Source organism: Bombina bombina, chromosome 11 (genome assembly GCF_027579735.1).
Source record: "Bombina bombina isolate aBomBom1 chromosome 11, aBomBom1.pri, whole genome shotgun sequence".
Lineage (NCBI taxonomy): Eukaryota > Metazoa > Chordata > Amphibia > Anura > Bombinatoridae > Bombina > Bombina bombina.
This window is the reverse complement of record NC_069509.1, coordinates 128,924,181-128,949,390: the sequence shown is the minus strand read 5'-3', so window position 1 is coordinate 128,949,390 and position 25,210 is coordinate 128,924,181. Positions and strand designations below refer to the sequence as shown.

The 25,210-nt window shown below is 40.3% G+C and overlaps 1 protein-coding gene across 1 annotated transcript in view; it reads left to right on the top strand.

The window, feature by feature from the left end:
- Positions 1-25,210, top strand: part of LOC128642006 (uncharacterized) — a 238,353-nt gene that overhangs the window by 61,271 nt on the left and 151,872 nt on the right. The window contains exon 5 of the mRNA XM_053694643.1: positions 19,955-20,062. Within this exon, the coding sequence (XP_053550618.1) occupies positions 19,955-20,062 (108 nt within the window). The remainder of the gene's footprint in view (positions 1-19,954; positions 20,063-25,210) is intronic.

The window sequence follows — 25,210 nt, the reverse complement described above, 5'->3', positions numbered from 1 at the left end:
TGACGTATGGGATATACAATCCTACCAGGAGGGACAAAGTTTCCCAAACCTCAAAATGCCTATAAATACACCCCTCACCACACCCACAATTCAGTTTAAAGAATAGCCAAGTAGTGGGGTGATAAAGAAAGGAGTAAAAAGCATCAACAAAGGAATTTGGAATAATTGTGCTTTATACAAAAAATCATAACCACCATAAAAAGGGTGGGCCTCAGGACTCTTGCCAATATGAAAGAAATGAATTTATCAGGTAAGTTCTTACATAAATTATGTTTTCTTTCATGTAATTGGCAAGAGTCCATGAGCTAGTGACGTATGGTATATCAAATACCCAAGATGTGGAACTCCACGCAAGAGTCACTAGAGAGGGAGGGATAAAAAATAAACAACAGCCAAATGCTGAAAAATAATCCACAACCTAAATATAAGTTATTCTTAAGAAGAAAAAATTTAAAACAGCAGCAGAAGAATCAAACTGAAACAGCTGCCTGAAGAACTTTTCTACCAAAAACTGCTTCAGAAGAAGCGAATACATAAAAACAGTAGAATTTAGTAAATGTATGCAATGAGGACCAAGTCGCTGCTTTGCAAATCTGATCAACTGAAGCTTCATTCTTAAAGCCCACGAAGTGGAGACTGACCTAGTAGAATGAGCTGTAATTCTCTGAGGCGGGGCTTGACCCGACTCCAAATAAGCTTGATGAATCAAAAGCTTTAACCAAGAGGCCAAGGAAATAGCAGAAGCCTTCTGACCTGTCCTAGGACCAGAAAATATAACAAATAGACTAGAAGTCTTCCTGAAATCTTTAGTAGCTTCAACATAATATTTCAAAGCTCTTACCACATCCAAAGAATGTAAGGATCTTTCCAAAGGATTCTTAGGATTAGGACACAAAGAAGGGACAACAATTTCTCTACTAATGGTGTTAGAATTCACAACCTTAGGTGAAAATTCAAATGAAGTCCGCAAAACTGCGAAAAATCAGAAAAGGAGATTCACAAGAAAGAGCAGATAGCTCAGAAACTCTTCTAGCAGAAGAGATGGCCAAAAGGAACAGCACTTTCCAAGAAAGTAGTTTAATATCCAAAGAATGCATAGGCTCAAAAGGAGGAGCCTGTAACGCCTTCAAAACCAAATTAAGACTCCAAGGAGGAGAAATTGATTTAATGACAGGCTTAATACGAACTAAAGCCTGTACAAAACAGTGAATATCAGGAAGATTAGCAATCTTTCTGTGAAATAAAAGAGAAAGAGCAGAGATTTGTCCCTTCAAGGAACTTGCAGACAAACCCCTATCCAAACCATCCTGGAGAAACTGTAAAATTCTAGGATTTCTGAAAGAATGCCAAGAGAATTTATGAGAAGAACACCATGAAATGTAAGTCTTCCAAACTCGATAATAAATCTTCCTAGAGACAGATTTACGAGCTTGTAACATAGTATTAATTACTGAGTCAGAGAAACCCCTATGACTTAATACTAAGTGTTCAATTTCCATACCTTCAAATGTAATGATTTGAGATCCTGATGGAAAAAACGGACCTTGAGACAGTAGGTCTGGCCTTAACGGAAGTGGTCAAGGTTGGCAACTGGACATCCGAACAAGAGCTGCATACCATAACCTGTGGGGCCATGCTGGAGCCACCTGCAACACAAATGATTGTTCCATGATGATCTTGGAGATCACTCTCAGAAGAATAAGTAGAGGCGGGAAGATATAAGCAGGTTGATAACACCAAGGAAGTGTCAGTGCATCCACTGCTTCCGCCTGAGAATCCCTGGACCTGGACAGGTATCTGGGAAGTTTCTTGTATAGATAAGAAGCCATCAGATCTATTTCTGGAAGACCCCACATCTGAACAATCTGAGAAAACACATCCGGATGGAGAGACCACTCCCCTGGATGTAAAGTCTGACGGCTGAGAAAATCCGCCTCCCAATTGTCTACACCTGGGATATGAACCGCAGAAATTAGACAAGAGCTGGATTCCGCCCAAACAAGTATCCAAGATACTTCTTTCATAGCTAGGGGACTGTGAGTCCCACCCTGATGATTGACATATGCCACTGTTGTGATATTGTCTGTCTGAAAACAAATGAACGGTTCTCTCTTCAACAGAGGCCAAAACTGAAGAGCTCTGAGAATTGCACAGAGTTCTAAAATATTGATTGGTAATCTCGCCTCTTGAGATTTCCAAACCACTTGTGCTGTCAGAGATCCCCAGACAGCTCCCCAACCTGAAAGACTCGCATCTGTTGTGATCACAGTCCAGGTTGGCCGAATAAAATAGGCCCCTTGAACTAAACGCTGGTGATTTAACCACCACGTCAGAGAGTGTCGAACATTGGGATTTAAGGATATTAATTGTGATATCTTTGTGTAATCCCGACACCATTGATTCAGCATGCAAAGCTGAAGAGGTCTCATGTGAAAACGAGCAAAAGGAATCGCGTCCGATGCTGCAGTCATGAGGCCTAAAACTTCCATGCACATAGCCACTGAAGGGAATGACTGAGACTGAAGGTGCCGACATGCTGCAACCAATTTCAAACGTCTCTTGTCTGTTAGAGACAGAGTCATGGACACTGAATCTATCTGGAAACCTAAAAAGGTGACCCTTGTCTGAGGAATCAAAAAACCTTTTGGTAAATTGATCCTCCAACCATGTTTTTGAAGAAACAACGCAAGTTGATTCGTGTGAGATTCTGCAGAACGTAAAGACTGAGCTAGTACCAAGATATCGTCCAAATAAGGAAACACTGCAATACCCTGTTCTCTGATTACAGAGAGTAGGGCACCCAGAACCTTTGAAAAGATTCTTGGAGCTGTTGCTAGGCCAAATGGAAGAGCAACAAATTGGTAATGCTTGTCTAGAAAAGAGAATCTCAGGAACTGATAATGTTCTGGATGAATCTGTAAATGAAGGTAAGCATCCTGCAAGTCTATTGTAGACATATAATGTCCTTGCTGAACAAAAGGCAGAATAGTCCTTATAGTCACCATCTTGAAAGTTGGTACTCTTACATAACGATTCAAAATTTTCAGATCCAGAACTGGTCTGAATGAATTTTATTTCTTTGGGACAATAAATAGATTTGAATAAAACCCCAGGCCTTGTTCCTGCAAAAGGAACCGGCATGATTACCCCTGAAACCTCCAGATCTGAAACACACTTCAGGAAAGCCTGAGCTTTTACTGGATTCACTGGGATGCGTGAGAGAAAAAATCTTCTCACAGGAGGTCTTACTCTTAATCCTATTTGGTACCCCTGAGAGACAATGCTCTGAATCCATTGATTTTGGACAGAATTTATCCAAACATCCTTGAAAAACCTTAATCTGCCCCCTACCAGCTGTGCTGGAATGAGGGCCGCACCTTCATGCGGATTTAGGGGCTGATTTTGGTTTTTGGAAAGGCTTGGATTTATTCCAATTTGAGGAAGGCTTCCAATTGGAAACCGATTCCTTGGGGGAAGGATTAGGTTTTTGTTCCTTATTTTGACAAAAGGAACAAATGATTAGAAGCCTTGGATTTACCCTTAGGTTTTTTATCCTGAGGCAAAAAAACTCCTTTCCCCCCAGTAACAGTTGAAATAATAGAATCCAACTGAGAACCAAATAAATTATTACCTTGGAAAGAAAGAGATAGTAATCTAGACTTAGATGTCATATCAGCATTCCAAGATTTAAGCCATAAAACTCTTCTAGCTAAAATAGCTAAAGACATGGATCTAACATCAATTTTGATAATATAAAAAATGGCATCACAAATAAAATGATTAGCATATTGCAGTAAGCGAACAATGCTAGATATGTCAGAATCCAATTCTTGTTGCGCTAAATTCTCCAACCAAAAAGTTGAAGCAGCTGCAACATCAGCCAAAGTAATTGCAGGCCTAAGAAGATGACCTGAATATAAATAGGCTTTCCTTAGATAAGATTCAAGCTTAATATCTAAAGGATCTTTAAAGGAAGTACTATCTTCCATAGGAATAGTGGTTTGTTTAGCAAGAGTAGAAATAGCACCATCAACTTTGGGGATCTTTTCGCAAAACTCTATTGCAATTGCTGGTAAAGGATACAATTTTTTAAACCTTGCAGAAGGATTAAAAGGAGTACCTGGCTTATTCCATTCCTTAAAAATCATGTCAGAAATAGCCTCAGGAATAGGAAAAACCTCTGGAGTAACCACAGTAGGTTTAAAAACACGATTTAAACGTTTACTAGTTTTAATATCAAGAGGACTAGCTTCCTCAATATCCAAAGTAATTAACACTTCTTTTAACAAGGAACGCATATACTCTATTTTAAATAAATAAGTAGATTTGTCAGTGTCAACGTCTGAGGAAGGATCTTCTGAATCAGATAGAACCTCATCAGAGGTGGATAATTCATTATGTTGTCAGTCATTAGAAATTTCATCAACTGAATGAGAAGTTTTAAAAGACCTCTTACGCTTATTAGAATGTGGAAATGCAGACAAAGCTTTCTGAATATAATCAGTAACAAATTCTTTAAAATTCATAGGTATATCATGTACATTAGAAGTTGAAGGAACTGCAACCGGCAATGTACTATTACAGATGGACACTTTATCTGCATGTAAAAGTTTATCATGACAACTAATACAAATGACATTAGGAGATATAATCTCCACAATTTTACAATAAATGTACTTAGCTTTGGTAGAACCAATGTCAGGCAGCAAAGTTCCAGCAGATACTTCTGAGGCAGGATCAGATTGAGACATCTTGCAGAATGTAAAAGAAAAAACAACATATAAAGCAAAATTATCAATTTCCTTATATTACAGTTTCAGGAATGGGAAAAAATGCAAATAGCATAGCCCTCTGACATAGAAAAAGGCAAGAGGCAAAAGCAATGGGGCAATAAATAATGAAAAAAAGTTTGGTGCCAAGTATGACGCACAACGTAACTGAATTTTTTTTTGGTGCCAACCATGTCCGGAAATGACACATTCGCGTCACGACGCAACCCTGTGTGAACCCCTGAGTCAACTACGACGCCGGAAATGATGAACTAGCGTCAATGGACGTGCCTCTCCGCGCCAAGAATGACGCAATAAAGTGTAGCATTTAGCGCACCCGCAAGCCTAAGACAGCCCGCAATTTAAAACAAGTAGTCAATTGAAAAAAAGACTAAACCCCAGGTAAGAAAATATTTCTCAATATTAACTTTCCCAAATATGAAACTGACAATCTGCAAAAGGAAATACATGAACCTGACTCATGGCAATTATAAGTACAATACATATATTTAGAACTTTATATAAATGCATAAAGTGCCAAACCATAGCTGAGGTGTCTTAAGAAATAAAAACATACTTACTAAAGACACCCATCCACATATAGCAGATAGCCAAACCAGTACTGAAACAGTTATCAGTAGAGGTAATGGTATATGAGTGTATATTGTCGATCTGAAAAGGGAGGTAGGAGATGAATCTCTACGACCGATAACAGAGAACCTATGAAATAGACCCCCGTTAGGAAAATCACTGCATTCAATGGGTAATACTCTCCACGTCCCTCTGACATTCACTGTACTCTGAGAGGAATCGGGCTTCAAAATGCTGAGAAGCGCATATCAACGTAGAAATCTTAGCAGAAACTTACTTCACCACCTCCATAGGAGGCAAAGTTTTTAAAACTGAATTGTGGGTGTGGTGAGGGGTGTATTTATAGGCATTTTGAGGTTTGGGAAACTTTGCCCCTCCTGGTAGGATTGTATATCCCATACGTCACTAGCTCATGGACTCTTGCCAATTACATGAAAGAAATTAGAAACTCAAATTTTACCTTGAGAGATTTTTATCTCACTATGCAGGTTCTGTATGTGAAAGGGAGACTCATACTTCACATTATAAGGTCTAAAAAAAATCCCAAAAATATTGTGTGATTTAGTGCTAGATTGGCCTGCTAGTATACTGGTTGGAGGGCCGCATCCTTTCGTTAGGGAGGTCACGAAGCAACTTTTGTGCGCATGCGTAGTCCATTTCTTCAAGGCCGCTCCGCTCCTGACGAGGGTGTGGGGGCCTGTAGCGGGGAAAAAAAAAGAGGCTCTAGGCAACGTGGGTGGGGGTTGGTTAAGGTGGGCCTAGGGCCAGTCTTCAAACATTTCAAGGGCCGATTGGTTTTCCAGTCCGGGCCCTGGTGTGTAAACCTCTCCGCTCTAGCAAATATGTCTTGTCAGTACCGCAAGGTCCTTTCAAAGACTTTTAAAATTGTTTTCTTGAGATTTGTTTATCTCTCTATGCAGAGTTCTGGATGTGAAGAAGTGACACCTACATTGTAAAATAATGCTCAAAAATAGCCCCCAAAGATTTGGTGAGATTTCTCTCCAAGCTGGCAAGTTTTTGATCTACTGGCCCTAAGAGAGTACATTTGACAAAATAAATTGGAAATATGTATTTTTTAATTATATTATTTATCAAAATTATAAAGGTTCATGTTTATCTTCTATGTCCCTTTAAGCATTATCTGCAAAGCAAGTGGCACCGAACAGTACTGGCTTAGAGGAAAGTTTACTGTGGGTAACACAAATACGTCCTCAAGCATTTGATTTCCTTGTTTATTGCTTAATAGTTCAAAATGTAATTGTGCCTAGGCCATAGCTTTGCCCTCCCAAGCATGGAACAATTTACCTCAGAACAAATGATATTTATTCAGCCTACCAGTCTTATCACAGATAATTGTTAATAGTGCTGTAGTAGCATTCTGTTATTCTATCCTATGTCAACATAATTATATTCCCAGACGTCCTTGACGTTTACTTGATGGGATTGTGGCCAACAAATGTCTCCTTTCCACATTTTCTGGTCAACAATCTAGTGACTATTCTTGGCCAGTGTTAATTACAGAGACACAGAGACCAAAGTATCAACGATACCACAGCATCTAGCTGTTTAAAACATTTGGTTACCTCCTGTAGTCACAAGTTTTCTGCATTAACCCCTTCGAAGCTGGTAGGAGAAATTGTGCACTTTGTATGAAAGAGCCTTTTAACCCGTTAACGACTTGCGCGTACCCTGTACGACGCTGGTTGTTAAGTGGGCAGTGCAGAAATAGACGGGCAGAGGTACCGATGCAGAGAGGGCCACTCTTGGTGGTGTAGGAGGGTTAGGAGGGAGGCGGGTGGGTGGCCCATCGCTGGAGAGGGGCGGGAGGGACCGCTACACTACAGATTTTTTTTTTTACAGCGACATTGAGTGGGAAGGAGGGCGGGCGGAGGAGGGGGAAGGAGGGAGAGGGAATTCTTATAATTGAAGGGGGATTAGAGTGCAAGAAAGAGATCTGGGAGGGGTAGGGTAATGAGGGGGGCAGCTACACTACAGAAAAAACATTTAATTGTTATCATCAAATTTAAAAAAAAAAAAAGCAAATTGATGGATAACTGGGCACGGCAGACAGCTGCCAGTACCTAAGATGGCAGCAATTAGTTAGAATGGGGGAAAATAATAATAGGCAAAAGAAAAATAAAAAAAGTATAAAACTGCATACTGGCAGACTGTCTGCCAGTACTTAAGATTGGGGTGACCATTGGGGGTGGGGGAGGGAAGAGAGCTGTTTAAGAGGGATCAGGGAGTGGGAAGTGTCAGTTGGAAGGCTAACCTCTACACTAAAGCTAAAATTACAAGCTACCTAATTAACCCCTTCACGGCTGGGAATAATATAAGTGTAGTGCGCAGCTGCAATTTGCGGCCTTCTAATTACCAAAAAGCAATGGCAAAGCCAAATATGTCTCCTATTTCGGAACAAAGGGGATCCCAGAGAAGCTTTTACAATAATTTGTGCCATGATGGAACAAGCAGTATGTAAATAATTTTAGTGCGAAACCCAAAGTTTGTGAAAAAGTTAACTTTTTTTATTTTATCGCATTTGGCGGTGAAATGGTGGCATGAAATATACCAAAATGAGCCTAGATCAATACTTTTGGGTTGTCTACTAAAAAAAATATATAGTTTTGATAGGTAAATAAAAAAAAACAAAAAACAATGCTCTATTTCTGTTTAAATGTAGTGATGGTAAAAATGCTCTGGTCTTTTAGGGAAGTTTTAGTCTAAACTGCCCGATCCTTAAGAGGTTAAAAGAAATAAGGAAAACATAATAACAAAAGTAAAATAATTTAAAGGGTTTTGTTCGAGCTCAACATTTTTACTTTTAACTTGTGATACAAGCAAAAAGTTAACCTCTAGCGATGTCATCACTTGAGCGGGAGCGGTAATTACCGCTCCACATGTGATCTAGCCCTAAATTAGTCACTTTATTACGTTTTCTCTCCTGCAGAAGTTTCTGATGTTAAAGCTCTAGATATAAATGGCAATAGGTTTTCTCTAAAAGGGACACTAAACCCATTTTTTTCCTTTCATGATTCAGATAGAGCATGACATTTTAAGCAACGTTCTAATTTACTCCTATTATCACATTTTCTTCGTTCTCTTGCTATCTTTATTTAAACAGCAGTAATGTAAAGCTTAGGAGCAGGCCCATTTTAGTTTCAGCGCCCTGGATAGCGCTTGCTTATTGGCGACAACATTCAGCCAACCAATGAGCAAGTGTAACCCAGATTCTGAACCAAAAATGGTCCGGCTCCTAAGCTTTAGATTTCTGCTTTTTAAATAAAGATAGCAAGAGAACAAAGAAAAATTGATCATAGGAATAAATGATAAAGTTGCTTAAGATCTCATGCTCTATTTGAATCATGAAAGACATTTTTTGGATTTAGTATCCCTTTAAAGGTTCTGTTCGTCATATCTATTAAACTATAAAACATTTTCTCACTTTATCCTTATTATCCTCAAGAACCTAATCACAAAGAATATGTCTCTAGAACCCAGAATTTTTGTTAATCGTCATTTACTTCTACATTTTTGCTCATTTAGTGTACCCAGAACTCTACCCTTTCCATAGAACACTGGATGGTGAAAGAGAGAGAGAGAGAGATATGTTGTCTTTGTTTTATCTAATTAACCCCTTCATGCCGTTAGGATGCTACATCTTGCAGTTCTCACCTCCTCCTGTTTCTCAACCTCCTACCCTTCTAGATTGTAAGTTCCCACGGGAATAGGTCCCTCAATTCCTCCTGTATGTGTTTGTAAATTTTGTCCTGTCTCCTACAAGTTTTTTTTATCATTGTTTTATCTAAATGAATTGTATCCATGGACAGCGCTGCGGAATATGTTGGCACTTCTAAAATAAATAAAAATAATAATAATAATGTGGTTAGGATGGCATGGAACATCCTACCTTATATGGTGTCCTGCAGCCTCCTCCTTTGACACAATCTAAAAACGGACTGGGGGGTGTGCCTAGTAGTTTAGGCTGTCCTCCGTGATCCATTCCCAGCCTTGAAATCACGTGATCGCATCGCTGATCATGTGATTTCATTTTTTTACAGCAAGTGTTTACATCAGAACTTTTTTTTATATAATCAGCCCCTGTCCTGAAATAAATATATATACTCTATGTATATACTGTATATCTATTGAAACATGTACCAGTGCATTGTGGGAGCTGTTACGATTATTGATCTCTAGGAATAATTTTTTATAAATATTCCATTCATGTTAGTTTTAATATAATTTTAAGAGTGCAGCAAATTTTTTCCGTGCAAAAATAAATAAACTAAATACATAAATATTTTCAGCATGTGTAGTTACTGGGTTTTTTTTTTATTAGTGTGGAAAAATTTTGTTTTCAATCTAATGTTCCCTTAAAGCAGGTTTGGCCTAAAAGATTATGAGTGGTAAACAAAACAAAAATGTTAGCGCTATTGTGTGCTGACATCACTTAAAGGGACAGTACACTGTAAAATTGTTTTTCCATTAATGTATTTTAAATGACTTGTTATACCGACTGCAGAGTATAAAATATTTGATAAAATCCATTTTCATGCTTATTTGTGTATATGAAGAAGCTGATTTTGTGCTTTGAAACCACAGCCTATTACAATGTGTTGAACTTAAAGGTGATATCAGATCTCATTATGTTCTAAGTTTGTGTACACACTCTTGCTTCCTTATCTTTTATTTGGCTGGAACACCAAAGCTTAATACATTGAGAGAACAATGGAAAATTATTATTTTATTACTTAACTATCCTGCATCCCACTGAGAGTGTAATCTCTTCTGCTGGCTGTGTATACTTAGGCTATTCAATAGCCTATACTCCAGTATTAATTTGTTCAGTGTAGGTGGCGATACCACATGCTAAATCAGCTATTTCAAATGCTGAAATAGGAGTAAAGGAGCTACTTGTAACCAATTTAATACACTCTAGCAGGTTAAAAGGATCATTGGGAATAATTTAAAGGGGAGACATTTTTTGGGTGAACTGTCCCTTTAAGCGCAATCCTTATCTCTTCAAATTTTGTGCCCAAAGTTATTTTTGCATCAGTTGAGCGATAGTCTAGTGCATGTTAATATCTGCATGTTGCTAGTGCGGGTGTGTTGATTTCCTCACATAAAAGACTTCCTTTGTGAGTGCGTATTAAAATTAATATTGCATAAAACAAGTACTAAGACGATGGAGCCCAAAAAATCCACTCAAGTTGTGTACTATTTCAATTAAACTTAAAGGTATATGAAACCCAAAGGTTTTTTTCTTTTTGTGATTCACAAAGAGAATACAATTTTAAAAAAGTGCTACCATCTAGTGAAAATATATTTTACTTGAACAAAATGTTAAGTTAAAGCAGGGGTGGGCAAGAGGTAGATTGCGGTCTACCAGTGGACCGCGAGTGAATTTTGAGGTGACCTCCTGGAAGATTCCAAAAGTCTTCATAATAAGAGAAATATTTCTCACACATCTAGATTCTGCGTGAAGAGATTCGCCACTGTAGATGTATGAGAAATGTTTCTCTTATTATGCAGAGTTTTGAAGCCGGCTATGAGTCTATGGCGGCGGTATGTGTACTTCAGCATGCGCGACCCAGCTGTAGCTGAACTCGCTGCCCCAGCTTTGGTTACTGCCTGTCCCAAACTCTCCTACTTTTTGTCTCAAGAGCGGTCAGTCCATAGTACCGACTCTTCATGCACCAGGCTGAGATGCTGCTCGGTATCCCTGGGTTTGGCAGTTCCAGGTCCTGCTCTGTCTGATATTCTGCTGCTACTTTCTAGTTCTGTCCTCCGTTACTTGTCACCAGGCTCTGCTGGGTGAATGGTCTGGTGATGTTTTCTTCTGTTATGTGTGATCAGTCCACGGGTCATCATTACTTCTGGGATATAACTCCTCCCCAACAGGAAATGCAAGAGGATTCACCCAGCAGAGCTGCATATAGCTCCTCCCCTCTACGTCAGTCCCAGTCATTCTCTTGCACCCAACGACTAGATAGGATGTGTGAGAGGACTATGGTGATTATACTTAGTTTTTATGACTTCAATCAAAAGTTTGTTATTTTAAAATAGCACCGGAGCGTGTTATTACTTCTCTGGCAGAGTTTGAGGAAGAATCTGTCAGAGTTTTTTACTATGATTTTAACCGGAGTAGTTAAGATCATATTGCTGTTCTCGGCCATCTGAGGGAGGTAAAGGCTTCAGATCAGGGGACAGCGGGCAGAGGAATCTGCATTGAGGTATGTAGCAGTTTTTATTTTCTGAATGGAATTGATGAGAAAATCCTGCCATACCGTTAAAATGACATGTATGTATACACTTCAGTATTCTGGGGATGGTATTTCACCGGAACTACTCTGTTAAAGGTCACTAATCCTTTTTAATAACTATTTATCATGTTAAACGTTTTTGCTGGAATGTAGAATCGTTTACATTGCTGAGGTACTGTGTGAATAAATATTTGGGCATTATTTTCCACTTGGCAGTTTTTTTGCTTTATTTGTGACAGTTTCGTTTCTCTTCACTGCTGTGTGGGAGAGGGAGGGGCCGTTTTGGCGCTCTTTGCTACGCATCAAAAAATACCAGTCAGTTACTTTTATTTTTCCTGCATGATCCGGTTCATCTCTGATAGATCTCAGGGGTCTTCAAACTTCTTTGAAGGGAGGTAAATTCTCTCAGCAGAGCTGTGAGAATTCTTATAGTGACTGTGAATAAAAACGTTGCTTTGTATTTTTTATGTCAAATTTAATTATTGTTATTTTACTAATGGGAACAAACCTTTGCTAAAAGTTTTGTTGTTTTAAAGTTTGATGCTATAACTGTTTTTCAGTTCACTATTTCAACTGTCATTTAATCGTTAGTACCTCTTTGAGGCACAGTACGTTTTTTGCTAAAAAAGATTATAACCAAGTTGTAAGTTTTTTGCTAGTGTGTTAAACATGTCTGACTCAGAGGAAGATATCTGTGTCATTTGTTCCAATGCCAAGGTGGAGCCCAATAGAAATTTATGTACTAACTGTATTGATGCTACTTTAAATAAAAGTCAATCTGTACAATGTGAACAAATTTCACCAAACAGCGAGGGGAGAGTTATGCCGACTAACTCGCCTCACGCGGCAGTACCTGCGTCTCCCGCCCGGGAGGTGCGTGATATTTTGGCGCCTAGTACATCTGGGCGGCCATTACAGATAACATTACAAGATATGGCTACTGTTATGACTGAAGTTTTGTCTAAATTACCAGAACTAAGAGGCAAGCGTGATCACTCTGGGGTGAGAACAGAGTGCGCTGACAATGCTAGGGCCATGTCTGATACTGCGTCACAGCTCGCAGAGCATGAGGACGGAGAGCTTCATTCTGTGGGTGACGGTTCTGATCCAAACAGATTGGACTCAGATATTTCAAATTTTAAATTTAAATTGGAGAACCTCCGTGTATTACTAGGGGAGGTCTTAGCAGCTCTCAACGATTGTAACACCGTTGCAATACCAGAGAAACTGTGTAGGTTGGATAAATACTTTGCGGTACCGGCGAGTACTGACGTTTTTCCTATACCTAAGAGACTAACTGAAATTGTTACTAAGGAGTGGGATAGACCCGGTGTGCCGTTCTCACCCCCTCCAATATTTAGAAAGATGTTTCCAATAGACGCCACCACTCGGGACTTATGGCAAACGGTCCCCAAGGTGGAGGGAGCAGTTTCTACTTTAGCTAAGCGTACCACTATCCCGGTGGAGGATAGCTGTGCTTTCTCAGATCCAATGGATAAAAAATTAGAGGGTTACCTTAAGAAAATGTTTGTTCAACAAGGTTTTATATTACAACCCCTTGCATGTATCGCGCCGATTACGGCTGCGGCAGCATTTTGGATTGAGTCGCTTGAAGAGAACCTTAGTTCATCTACGCTAGACGACATTACGGACAGGCTTAGAGTCCTTAAACTAGCTAATTCCTTCATTTCGGAGGCCGTAGTACATTTAACCAAACTTACGGCTAAGAACTCAGGATTCGCCATACAGGCACGTAGGGCGCTGTGGCTAAAATCCTGGTCAGCTGATGTTACTTCTAAGTCCAAATTACTTAATATACCTTTCAAGGGGCAGTCTTTATTTGGGCCCGGTTTGAAAGAGATTATCGCTGACATTACAGGAGGTAAGGGCCACGCCCTACCTCAAGACAAAGCCAAAGCTAAGGCTAGACAGTCTAATTTTCGTCCCTTTCGGAACTTTAAAACAGGAGCAGCATCAACCTCCACTGCACCAAAACAGGAAGGAGCTGTTGCTCGTTACAGGCAAGGCTGGAAGCCTAACCAGTCCTGGAACAAGAGCAAGCAGGCCAGGAAACCTGCTGCTGCCCCAAAGACAGCATGAACCGAGAGCCCCCGATCCGGGACCGGATCTAGTGGGGGGCAGACTCTCTCTCTTCGCCCAGGCCTGGGCAAGAGATGTTCAGGATCCCTGGGCTCTAGAGATCATATCGCAGGGATACCTTCTAGACTTCAAATTATCTCCCCCAAGAGGGAGATTTCATCTGTCAAGGTTGTCAACAAACCAGATAAAGAAAGAAGCGTTTCTACGCTGCGTACAAGATCTGTTATTAATGGGAGTGATCCATCCGGTTCCGCGGTCGGAACAAGGACAAGGGTTCTACTCAAACCTGTTTGTGGTTCCCAAAAAAGAGGGAACTTTCAGGCCAATCTTAGATTTAAAGACTCTAAACAAATTCCTAAGAGTTCCATCGTTCAAAATGGAAACTATTCGGACAATCTTACCCATGATCCAAGAGGGTCAGTACATGACCACAGTGGATTTAAAGGATGCTTACCTTCACATACCGATCCACAAAGATCATCACCGGTATCTAAGGTTTGCCTTCTTAGACAGGCACTACCAGTTTGTAGCTCTTCCATTCGGATTGGCTACGGCTCCAAGAATCTTCACAAAGGTTCTGGGTGCCCTTCTAGCGGTACTAAGACCGCGAGGGATTTCGGTAGCTCCGTACCTAGACGACATTCTAATTCAAGCTTCAAGCTTTCAAACTGCCAAGTCTCATACAGAGTTAGTTCTGGCATTTCTAAGGTCGCATGGATGGAAAGTGAACGAAAAGAAGAGTTCTCTCTTTCCTCTCACAAGAGTTCCATTCTTGGGGACTCTTATAGATTCTGTAGAAATGAAGATTTACCTGACAGAAGACAGGTTAACAAAGCTTCAAAATGCATGCCGCGTCCTTCATTCCATTCAACACCCGTCAGTAGCTCAATGCATGGAGGTGATCGGCTTAATGGTAGCGGCAATGGACATAGTACCTTTTGCACGCCTACACCTCAGACCGCTGCAATTATGCATGCTAAGTCAGTGGAATGGGGATTACTCAGATTTGTCCCCTACTCTGAATCTGAATCAAGAGACCAGAAATTCTCTTCTATGGTGGCTTTATCGGCCACACCTGTCCAGGGGGATGCCATTCAGCAGGCCAGACTGGACAATTGTAACAACAGACGCCAGCCTACTAGGTTGGGGCGCTGTCTGGAATTCTCTGAAGGCTCAGGGACTATGGAATCAGGAGGAGAGTCTCCTTCCAATAAACATTCTGGAATTGAGAGCAGTTCTCAATGCCCTTCTGGCTTGGCCCCAGTTAACAACTCGGGGGTTCATCAGGTTTCAGTCGGACAACATCACGACTGTAGCTTACATCAACCATCAGGGAGGGACAAGAAGCTCCCTAGCAATGATGGAAGTATCAAAGATAATTCGCTGGGCAGAGTCTCACTCTTGCCACCTGTCAGCAATCCACATCCCGGGAGTGGAGAACTGGGAGGCGGATTTCTTGAGTCGCCAGACTTTTCATCCGGGGGAGTGGGAACTTCATCCGGAGGTCTTTGCCCAAATACTTCGACGTTGGGGCAAACCAGAGATAGATCTCATGGCGTCTCGCCAGAACGCCAAACTTCCTCGCTACGGGTCCAGATCCAGGGATCCGGGAGCAGTTCTGATAGATGCTTTGACAGCACCTTGGAACTTCAGGATGGCTTATGTGTTTCCACCCTTCCCGCTGCTTCCTCGATTGATTGCCAAAATCAAACAGGAGAGAGCATCAGTAATTCTAATAGCACCTGCATGGCCACGCAGGACTTGGTATGCAGATCTAGTGGACATGTCATCCTGTCCGCCTTGGTTTCTACCTCTAAGACAGGACCTTCTGATACAGGGTCCATTCAAACATCAAAATCTAACTTCTCTGAAGCTGACTGCTTGGAAATTGAACGCTTGATTTTATCAAAACGTGGTTTTTCTGAGTCGGTTATTGATACCCTAATTCAGGCTAGGAAGCCTGTTACCAGAAGGATTTACCATAAAATATGGCGGAAATACCTATACTGGTGCGAATCCAAAGGTTACTCCTGGAGTAAGGTTAGGATCGCTAGGATACTGTCTTTTCTACAAGAAGGTTTAGAAAAGGGTTTATCAGCTAGTTCATTAAAGGGACAGATTTCAGCTCTGTCCATCTTGTTACACAGACGTCTGTCAGAAAATCCAGACGTCCAGTCCTTTTGTCAGGCTTTAGCTAGGATCAAGCCTGTGTTTAAAGCTGTTGCTCCACCATGGAGTTTAAACTTAGTTCTTAACGTTTTACAGGGTGTTCCGTTTGAACCCCTTCATTCCATTGATATAAAAATGTTATCTTGGAAAGTTCTGTTTTTAATGGCTATTTCCTCGGCTCGAAGAGTCTCTGAGTTATCAGCCTTACATTGTGATTCCCCTTATCTGATTTTTCACTCAGACAAGGTAGTTCTGCGTACTAAACCTGGGTTCTTACCTAAGGTAGTCACTAACAGGAACATCAATCAAGAGATTGTTGTCCCATCCTTGTGTCCAAATCCTTCTTCAAAGAAGGAACGTCTTTTACACAATCTGGATGTAGTTCGTGCCCTCAAGTTCTACTTGCAGGCAACTAAAGATTTTCGCCAAACTTCTTCCTTGTTTGTCGTTTACTCTGGACAGAGGAGAGGTCAAAAAGCTTCTGCTACCTCTCTCTCTTTTTGGCTTCGTAGCATAATACGTTTAGCCTATGAGACTGCTGGACAGCAGCCTCCTGAAAGAATTACAGCTCACTCCACTAGAGCTGTGGCTTCCACTTGGGCCTTTAAGAATGAGGCCTCTGTTGAACAGATTTGCAAGGCTGCAACTTGGTCTTCACTTCATACTTTTTCCAAATTTTACAAATTTGACACTTTTGCTTCTTCGGAGGCTATTTTTGGGAGAAAGGTTCTTCAGGCAGTGGTTCCTTCTGTATAATGAGCCTGCCTTTCCCTCCCGTCATCCGTGTACTTTTGCTTTGGTATTGGTATCCCAGAAGTAATGATGACCCGTGGACTGATCACACATAACAGAAGAAAACATAATTTATGCTTACCTGATAAATTCCTTTCTTCTGTTGTGTGATCAGTCCACGGCCCGCCCTGTTTTTAAGGCAGGTAAATATCTTTTAAATTATACTCCAGTCACCACTTCACCCTTGGTTACTCCTTTCTCGTTGATTCTTGGTCGAATGACTGGGACTGACGTAGAGGGGAGGAGCTATATGCAGCTCTGCTGGGTGAATCCTCTTGCATTTCCTGTTGGGGAGGAGTTATATCCCAGAAGTAATGATGACCCGTGGACTGATCACACAACAGAAGAAAGGAATTTATCAGGTAAGCATAAATTATGTTTTTTTTCCCCAGGGTCTGTTACTCCCCCTCAGGTTCTTTTACTTACTCTGTACCATGCGTTGATGCTGCTCTCTGATACTTTCTCTGACACACTAATATTAGCTATACTTTGTGCTAGTTTCTGCAGTTTTCTGTCCCCAGAATTTGTTGTCACCAAATTGTGCAAGTCAGTCCTGTTGCTGCTATACCAGTCTCTGGTTGCTGTGTATGGCGGTACAGAGCCTGCAGGTCCTGCCGCTGAAACTGTCCCAACTATTTGCAGTAGTCTTCAGCTAGTAGGGGACAGATGGAGAGCAGTCAACAGGACCTGCCTGCCCCCTAATCAACCTTACATGGGGTCCAGCCAATAAAATTACTTTGTAGAATGAGTCTGTCTATGATTGGCTGAGAATAGTTCATTGTCATCGTTGTACCTGAGCTGTGAGTTTCTCATGTGTTCCAGGCTTGACTTCTCCGCTAGCCCTAGACTCGAACTGTCTTTATTGTGACTACTTATTCATACGCAGTCTCGGTACACAGATAAGGTTACTTGATGGTCCCAGCGTGACGTAAAGAGAGAGCTCTCACAGTAAGAGAGCGGCTGTATTTATTATAAAAGACTGCGGCTAATTTTTAAAGCTGTATTATTTGTGTCAAAATTGCAATTGTCAGCCAGCAGGTCCTATTTGTGGCAAAAATACAATTTTCAGTCACCGACTGGTGTTTTTTTTTTTTTTTTAAGTTAGGTGACCACGTCACTTGGAATAAAATTAGAGGTAGCCCTTGCCTTACAAAAGTCTGCCCACACCTGAGTTAAAGGGACACTAAACCCAATTTTTTTTCTTTTGTGATTCAGATAGAGCATGCAATTTTAAGCAACTTTCTAATTTACTTCTAATATAAATTTTCTTCGTTCTCTTGCTATCTTTATTTGAAAAAGAAGGCAACTAAGCTAAGGAGCCAGACAATTTTTGGTTTAGACCCTGGAAAGCCCTTGTTTATTGGTGCTGTCCAATCAGCAAGGACAACCCAGGTTGTGAACCAAAAATGGGCCGGCTTCTAAACTTACATTCTTGGTTTTCAAATAAAGATAGCAAGAGAATGAAGAAAACTTGATAATAGGAGTAAATTAGAAAGTTGCTTAAAATTTCATGCTCTATCTGAATCATGAAAGAAAAAAATTTGGGTTCAGTGTCCCTTTTTAAAGCTGTTTGAATGTAAATTGAAATTATAACAGCAGTATCAATTATGTACTTGGCTGCTCGTGCTCATTGGCTGATAAAGGCAAGTCTGAGTTCTATTGATTGGTTGTCTAGCCTGACAAGAAAAAACAATGGTTTGTTCAGGACAGAAGCATTTATTTATAAATAAAGTATAAAAGTATAAAATTAACAAAGTAATTCATTTTGAAATGTTGTGCATGAGTTCGGTTTAATTTTTTCATATTTCAAATATTTGGCGCCCTTGCTATTCCGTATTTGTCTTGTTTTAAACTAAACAAATACTAACCATTGGTTGAACAATTACATACGCTTTTGTTAAACAAATGTACATGTTCCACTGCTACAGGTGAAATAGTTCACATGTAGCAACGAAAAGTCTTTCCTAAGCGAGCTGGAGAGCCGTGCTTACCGCTTCTCTTTTTCTGGCAGCGCTAACAAGAGGCTTAGTGTGGCGGCTCCCACGTCCTGCACTAAAGGACCTTCTCTTTTAGTGCAGGCCTTGGGAGCCGTGGCGCTAAGCCTCCTGTTAGCACCGCCAGGGCTCTATGAAGAAGAGAAGCGGGTAAGCGTGACTCTCCAGCTCGCTTAGGAAAGGTAAGAATTTTTTAACCATTTAAAGGAAACAAATGAATATTGCCACGTATTCCTTTGTTTTCTTTAAATTTTGTGCTGCATTCGTTCAGATATTCGTCTTGTTAAAACAAGACGAATATCAGTGTTTCGCTAATAAATGTATATTTGTTACTAAACAAATGCACGTCTAGTTATTGTGCATAGAAAACAAAGAACAAAATTAATGCAATATCCCTTTAAATCACAGACATAAAAATGTTAATACGTCAAGCATAAACAACAAGTAAAAAAACATCTGCACTCCAAAAGTGTGGCAAAAAATATAAAAAAATATTATTTAATGCTTGTTAAAAGAGCATGGGAAAAAATCTTAGCAAGCAGGCTAACGCATTTCACGCCCCCATTGTCGCTTACTTAGACTATGTATGCATTAGATCACTTCAATTTAATACATATTCCTTATGTTTAACAGGTGACATATAACCAAGTTTATTTAACCCTAAATGTACCCCAATCTATGTGGTAGTTCATAGCGCAAGGTAACTATGGGGTTAAAGGGGACAGTAAATGTAAACATTTTTACAAAATACTGCACACAGTGCCGAAATATGTAACATTATCGTAGTGACAGCTTGAAAAAATAAGAGTTTTTAGCCCTGAAAGTTATACTTACCTTATTTACTCTAAAGGTTCTTCGGATCCAGTCTTCACGATTCATGGGGGCTCTATTGCGCTATTGAATTAAATGTAGCGTGCTTCTGCTCTGTTCTGGAAACGTAAGAGTGCTACATTTAGTTCAATAGTGCGATCATGAATGCTGTGATTAGACAGCATGCCTGTGAATCACTTTTGAAAAGAAGACCTGATCAGATGAGGCTGGAGAGGAAACAAGATAAGTATAACTTTGGGGGCTAAAAACTCTTAAATATTTTTTTTTTTTTCAAGCTGTCGTTAAGATAATGTTACATAATTACAGAATTTTGTAAAAATGTTTACATTTTTGTCCCTTTAAAGTAATTATGCAGTTATTGGTAACCAAACCCGAGAGAATGATTCATTATAATTCATATATTAGCTGCAACAGTCTTCCTCACTAATGCCCATTTTCTCTGCAGATTGCAGTCATTGGCAAGGAGAACCGTTACTATCCAAGGTGCTGACTGTGCTTGTTAAATCTCTCCAAGATTTATGCAGATGTAATGTGCCAGCCAACTTCTTGACAGGTAAGGCCAAAACTGTTTTCATTTCACAACTATTGAGATGGAAAGGACAAACGAAGGACAAACGGTGCAGAAGTGCATGTATTCCTGAAACTGCAGTATTTTATGTGAAGTCTAATAGAGGAAACTTGATACATTATTAACGGGATATGAAACACACATTTTTTATTTCATGATTCAGACAGATCATGCAATATTAACCCCTTAGTGACCAGACCATTTTTCAATTTAAGCTTCAGGGCTGTTTTTAGATTTCTTCGGTGTTTGTGTTTAGCTGTAATTTTCCTCTTACTCATTTACTCTACCCACACATATCATATACTGTTTTTCTCGCCATTAAATGGAATTTCTAAAGATACCATTATTTTCATCATATCATATAATTTACTATAAAAAATGTTATAAAATATGATAAAATTGGAAAAAACAAACACTTTTTTCTAATTTTGACCCCCCAAAATCTTTTACACATCTACAACCACCAAAAAAAACACCCATGATAAATAGTTTCTAAATTTTGTCCTGAGTTTAGAAATACCCAATGTTTACATGTTCTTTCCTTTTTTTGCAAGTTATAGGGCAATAAGTACAAGTAGCACTTTGCTATTTCCAAACCATTTTTTTTTTTTAAATTAGCGTTAGTTACATTGTAACACTGATATCTGTCAGGAATCCCTGAATAACCCTTCACATGTATGTATATTTTGTTTAGTAGACAACCTAAAGTATTGATCTAGGCCCATTTTTGTGTATTTCATGCCACCATTTCACCGCCAAATGCGATCAAATAAAAAAAAACTTTAACTTTTTCACAAACTAGGTTTCTCACTGAAATTATTTTCAAACAGCTTGTGCAATTATGGCACAAATGGGTGTAAATGCTTCTCTGGGATCCCCTTTGTTCAGAAATAGCAGACTTGTATGGCTTTCACATTGCTTTTTGGTAATTAGAAGGCCGCTAAATGCCATACACCATACATGTATTATGCCCAGCAGTGAAGGGGTTAATTAGGTAGCTTGTAGGGTTAATTTTAGCTTTAGTGAAGAGATCAGCCTCCCACCTGACATATCCCACCCCCTGATCACTCCCTGACCCCTCTCAAACAGCTCTCTTCCCTCCCCCACCCCCCAAAGGTCATCCCAATCAAAAGCACTGGCAGGAAGTCTGCCAGTATAAAAATAAAAGGTGTTTTTTGTTTTGTTTTTTAAAAAAATTTTTAAATATATTTTCTGCAGGGTAGTATCCCCCCTTACCTCCCAACCTCCCTGACTCTCCCAAACCACTCTCTATCCCTCCCCCCTCTACATATTAGCCGCCATGTTAGGTACTGGCAGCTGTCTGCGAATACCCATTTTGCTATATTTTTGGGCTTTTTTTTTTATATATATATTATAGAAATAAACATTTTTTCCGTAGTGTAGCTACGGAGTATTGCACGATGCCTCAATATTGAGGCATTGCTGCAATACCCTGAAAGCATCTGGAAGTGTTCACAATCTCTTCCAGCACTTGAAACCCCAGAGGATGTCCTTGGTCGTTAACGACCGTTTTTTGTAGGATGTGCCAGGCACGTCCTCGGTCGTTATGGGGTTAAGCAACTTTTTAATTTACTCCTATTATATTATTTTTCTCTTGTAAGGTGTATCCAGTCCACGGGTTCATCCATTACTTGTGGGATATTCTCCTTCCCAACAGGAAGTTGCAAGAGGACACCCACAGCAGAGCTGTCTATATAGCTCCTCCCCTAACTGTCACCCCCAGTCATTCTCTTGCAACTCTCGACAAGAAAGGAAGTATCAAGAGATATGTGGTGACTTAGTGTAGTTTTACCTTGAATCAAAAGTTTGTTATTTTTAAACGGTACCGTCGTTGTACTGTTTTACTCTCAGGCAGAAATTAGAAGAAGAATTCTGCCTGGAGGTTTGATGATTTTAGCGGTTTGTAACTAAGGTCCATTGCTGTTCTCACACATAACTGAAGAATATGGGAAAACTTCAGTTGGGGGAACGGTCTGCAGATTACCTGCTTTGAGGTATGTTCAGTATTTTTATTTCTAGAGAGATGAATAAGTTCTAGAAAATGCTGACAGAGCCTTGTGTATTTGAGGTAAGCCTGATGCAGTGATTTAACAGCAACTGGGATCATGCTTACAAAACAGGGTAATACTCATGTTAATATTCATATTACTTAGTGACAAAACGTTTACATGATTTCATAAATAGGACGTTTTTTCTCTGAGGGAGATAAGTCTTTATTTGGGGCCTAGTTTCCACATGGCTAGTCAGATACTCCTAGGAGTACTTTCTTAAGGCCCCTCTGGCATCCAGTACATGGTGGGAGGGGCCCATTTTAGCACTCTAACTACGCAGTTTTAATTCAGACTGAGACATCCAGCTTCCCTAGAGGTTTCCTCTGGCATCTGAGGACCATTTCAAAGGGGTTATTTCTGCACAAAATCGTTTTTGAGGGCAGGTAGGAGCCTCAGCAGAGCTGTGGCAAGGTGCTCAATTGACTTAACGTTTTTTAACGTTTTTCAATCCGGTTTGGGGCCTAAGGGGTTAATCATCCATTTGCAAGTGGGTGCAATGTTGCTTTAGTCCCTTACACACACTGTAAAAATTTCAAAGATTTTACTGTATTTTTACACTGTTTTGCAGTTTAAGTGCTAGTTTTTTTCTCTTAAAGGCACAGTAACGTTTTTGTTTAATTGCTGTTTCACCTTTATTAAAGTGTTTTCCAAGCTTGCTTGTCTCATTACTAGTCTGTTAAACATGTCTGACATAGAGGAAACTCCTTGTTCAATATGTTTTGAAGCCATGGTGGAACCCCCTCTTAGAATGTGTACCAAATGTACTGATATTTCTATAAACTATAAAGACCATATTATGGCGCTTAAAGATTTATCTCCATGGGATTCTCTGACTGAAAAGAGGGAGATTATGCCATCTAGCTCTCCCCATGTGTCAGAACCTATAACTCCCGCTCAAGTGACGCCAAGTACATCTAGCGCGTCTAATTCTTTTACCTTACAGGACATGGCGGCAGTTATGAATGCTACCCTCTCAGAGGTATTCTCCAAACTGCCAGGGCTACAAGGAAAGCGAGACAGCTCTGGGGCTAGAACTAATACAGAGCTTTCTGACGCTTTAATGCCTGTGTCCGATATACCCTCACAATACTCAGAAGCCGAGGCAGGTGAGCTTCTATCTGTGGGTGACATTTCAGACTCAGGGAAGGCGTTACTTCAGTCTGATTCTGAAATGACAGCGTTTAAATTTAAGCTTGAACACCTCCGCTTATTGCTTAGGGAGGTTTTAGCGACTCTGGATGACTGTGACCCCATTGTGGTTCCAGAGAAATTGTGTAAAATGGACAAATACTTTGCAGTGCCTGTTTACACTGATGTTTTTCCAGTCCCTAAGAGGTTTTCGGAAATTATTACTAAGGAATGGGATAGACCAGGTTGTGCCGTTCTCTCCCCCTCCTGCTTTCAAAAAGATGTTTACCATAGATGCCGCCATACGGGACTCGTGGCAGACGGTTCCTAAGGTGGAGGGAGCAGTCTCTACCCTAGCTAAGCGTACAACTATCCCCGTCGAGGACAGTTGTGCTTTCCTAGATCCTATCGATAAAAAATTGGAGGGTCTCCTTAAGAAAATTTTTATACATCAAAGTTTTATTCTCCAGCCTCTTGCATGCATTGCCCCAGTTACTGCTGCAGCGGCTTTTTGGTTTGAGTCTCTTGAGGAGGCTCTACAGGTAGAGACCCCGCTAGACGATACAGGGAGTGCAGAATTATTAGGCAAGTTGTATTTTTGAGGATTAATTTTATTATTGAACAACAACCATGTTCTCAATGAACCCAAAAAACTCATTAATATCAAAGCTGAATATTTTTGGAAGTAGTTTTTAGTTTGTTTTTAGTTTTAGCTATTTTAGGGGGATATCTGTGTGTGCAGGTGACTATTACTGTGCATAATTATTAGGCAACTTAACAAAAAACAAATATATACCCATTTCAATTATTTATTTTTACCAGTGAAACCAATATAACATCTCAACATTCACAAATATACATTTCTGACATTCAAAATCAAAACAAAAACAAATCAGTGACCAATATAGCCACCTTTCTTTGCAAGGACACTCAAAAGCCTGCCATCCATGGATTCTGTCAGTGTTTTGATCTGTTCACCATCAACATTGCGTGCAGCAGCAACCACAGCCTCCCAGACACTGTTCAGAGAGGTGTACTGTTTTCCCTCCTTGTAAATCTCACATTTGATGATGGACCACAGGTTCTCAATGGGGTTCAGATCAGGTGAACAAGGAGGCCATGTCATTAGATTTTCTTCTTTTATACCCTTTCTTGCCAGCCACGCTGTGGAGTACTTGGACGCGTGTGATGGAGCATTGTCCTGCATGAAAATCATGTTTTTCTTGAAGGATGCAGACTTCTTCCTCTACCACTGCTTGAAGAAGGTGTCTTCCAGAAACTGGCAGTAGGACTGGGAGTTGAGCTTGACTCCATCCTCAACCCGAAAAGGCCCCACAAGCTCATCTTTGATGATACCAGCCCAAACCAGTACTCCACCTCCACCTTGCTGGCGTCTGATTCGGACTGGAGCTCTCTGCCCTTTACCAATCCAGCCACGGGCCCATCCATCTGGCCCATCAAGACTCACTCTCATTTCATCAGTCCATAAAACCTTAGAAAAATCAGTCTTGAGATATTTCTTGGCCCAGTCTTGACGTTTCAGCTTGTGTGTCTTGTTCAGTGGTGGTCGTCTTTCAGCCTTTCTTACCTTGACCATGTCTCTGAGTATTGCACACCTTGTGCTTTTGGGCACTCCAGTGATGTTGCAGCTCTGAAATATGGCCAAACTGGTGGCAAGTGGCATCTTGGCAGCTGCACGCTTGACTTTTCTCAGTTCATGGGCAGTTATTTTGCGCCTTGGTTTTTCCACACGCTTCTTGCGACCCTGTTGACTATTTTGAATGAAACGCTTGATTGTTCGATGATCACGCTTCAGAAGCTTTGCAATTTTAAGAGTGCTGCATCCCTCTGCAAGATATCTCACTATTTTTGACTTTTCTGAGCCTGTCAAGTCCTTCTTTTGACCCATTTTGCCAAAGGAAAGGAAGTTGCC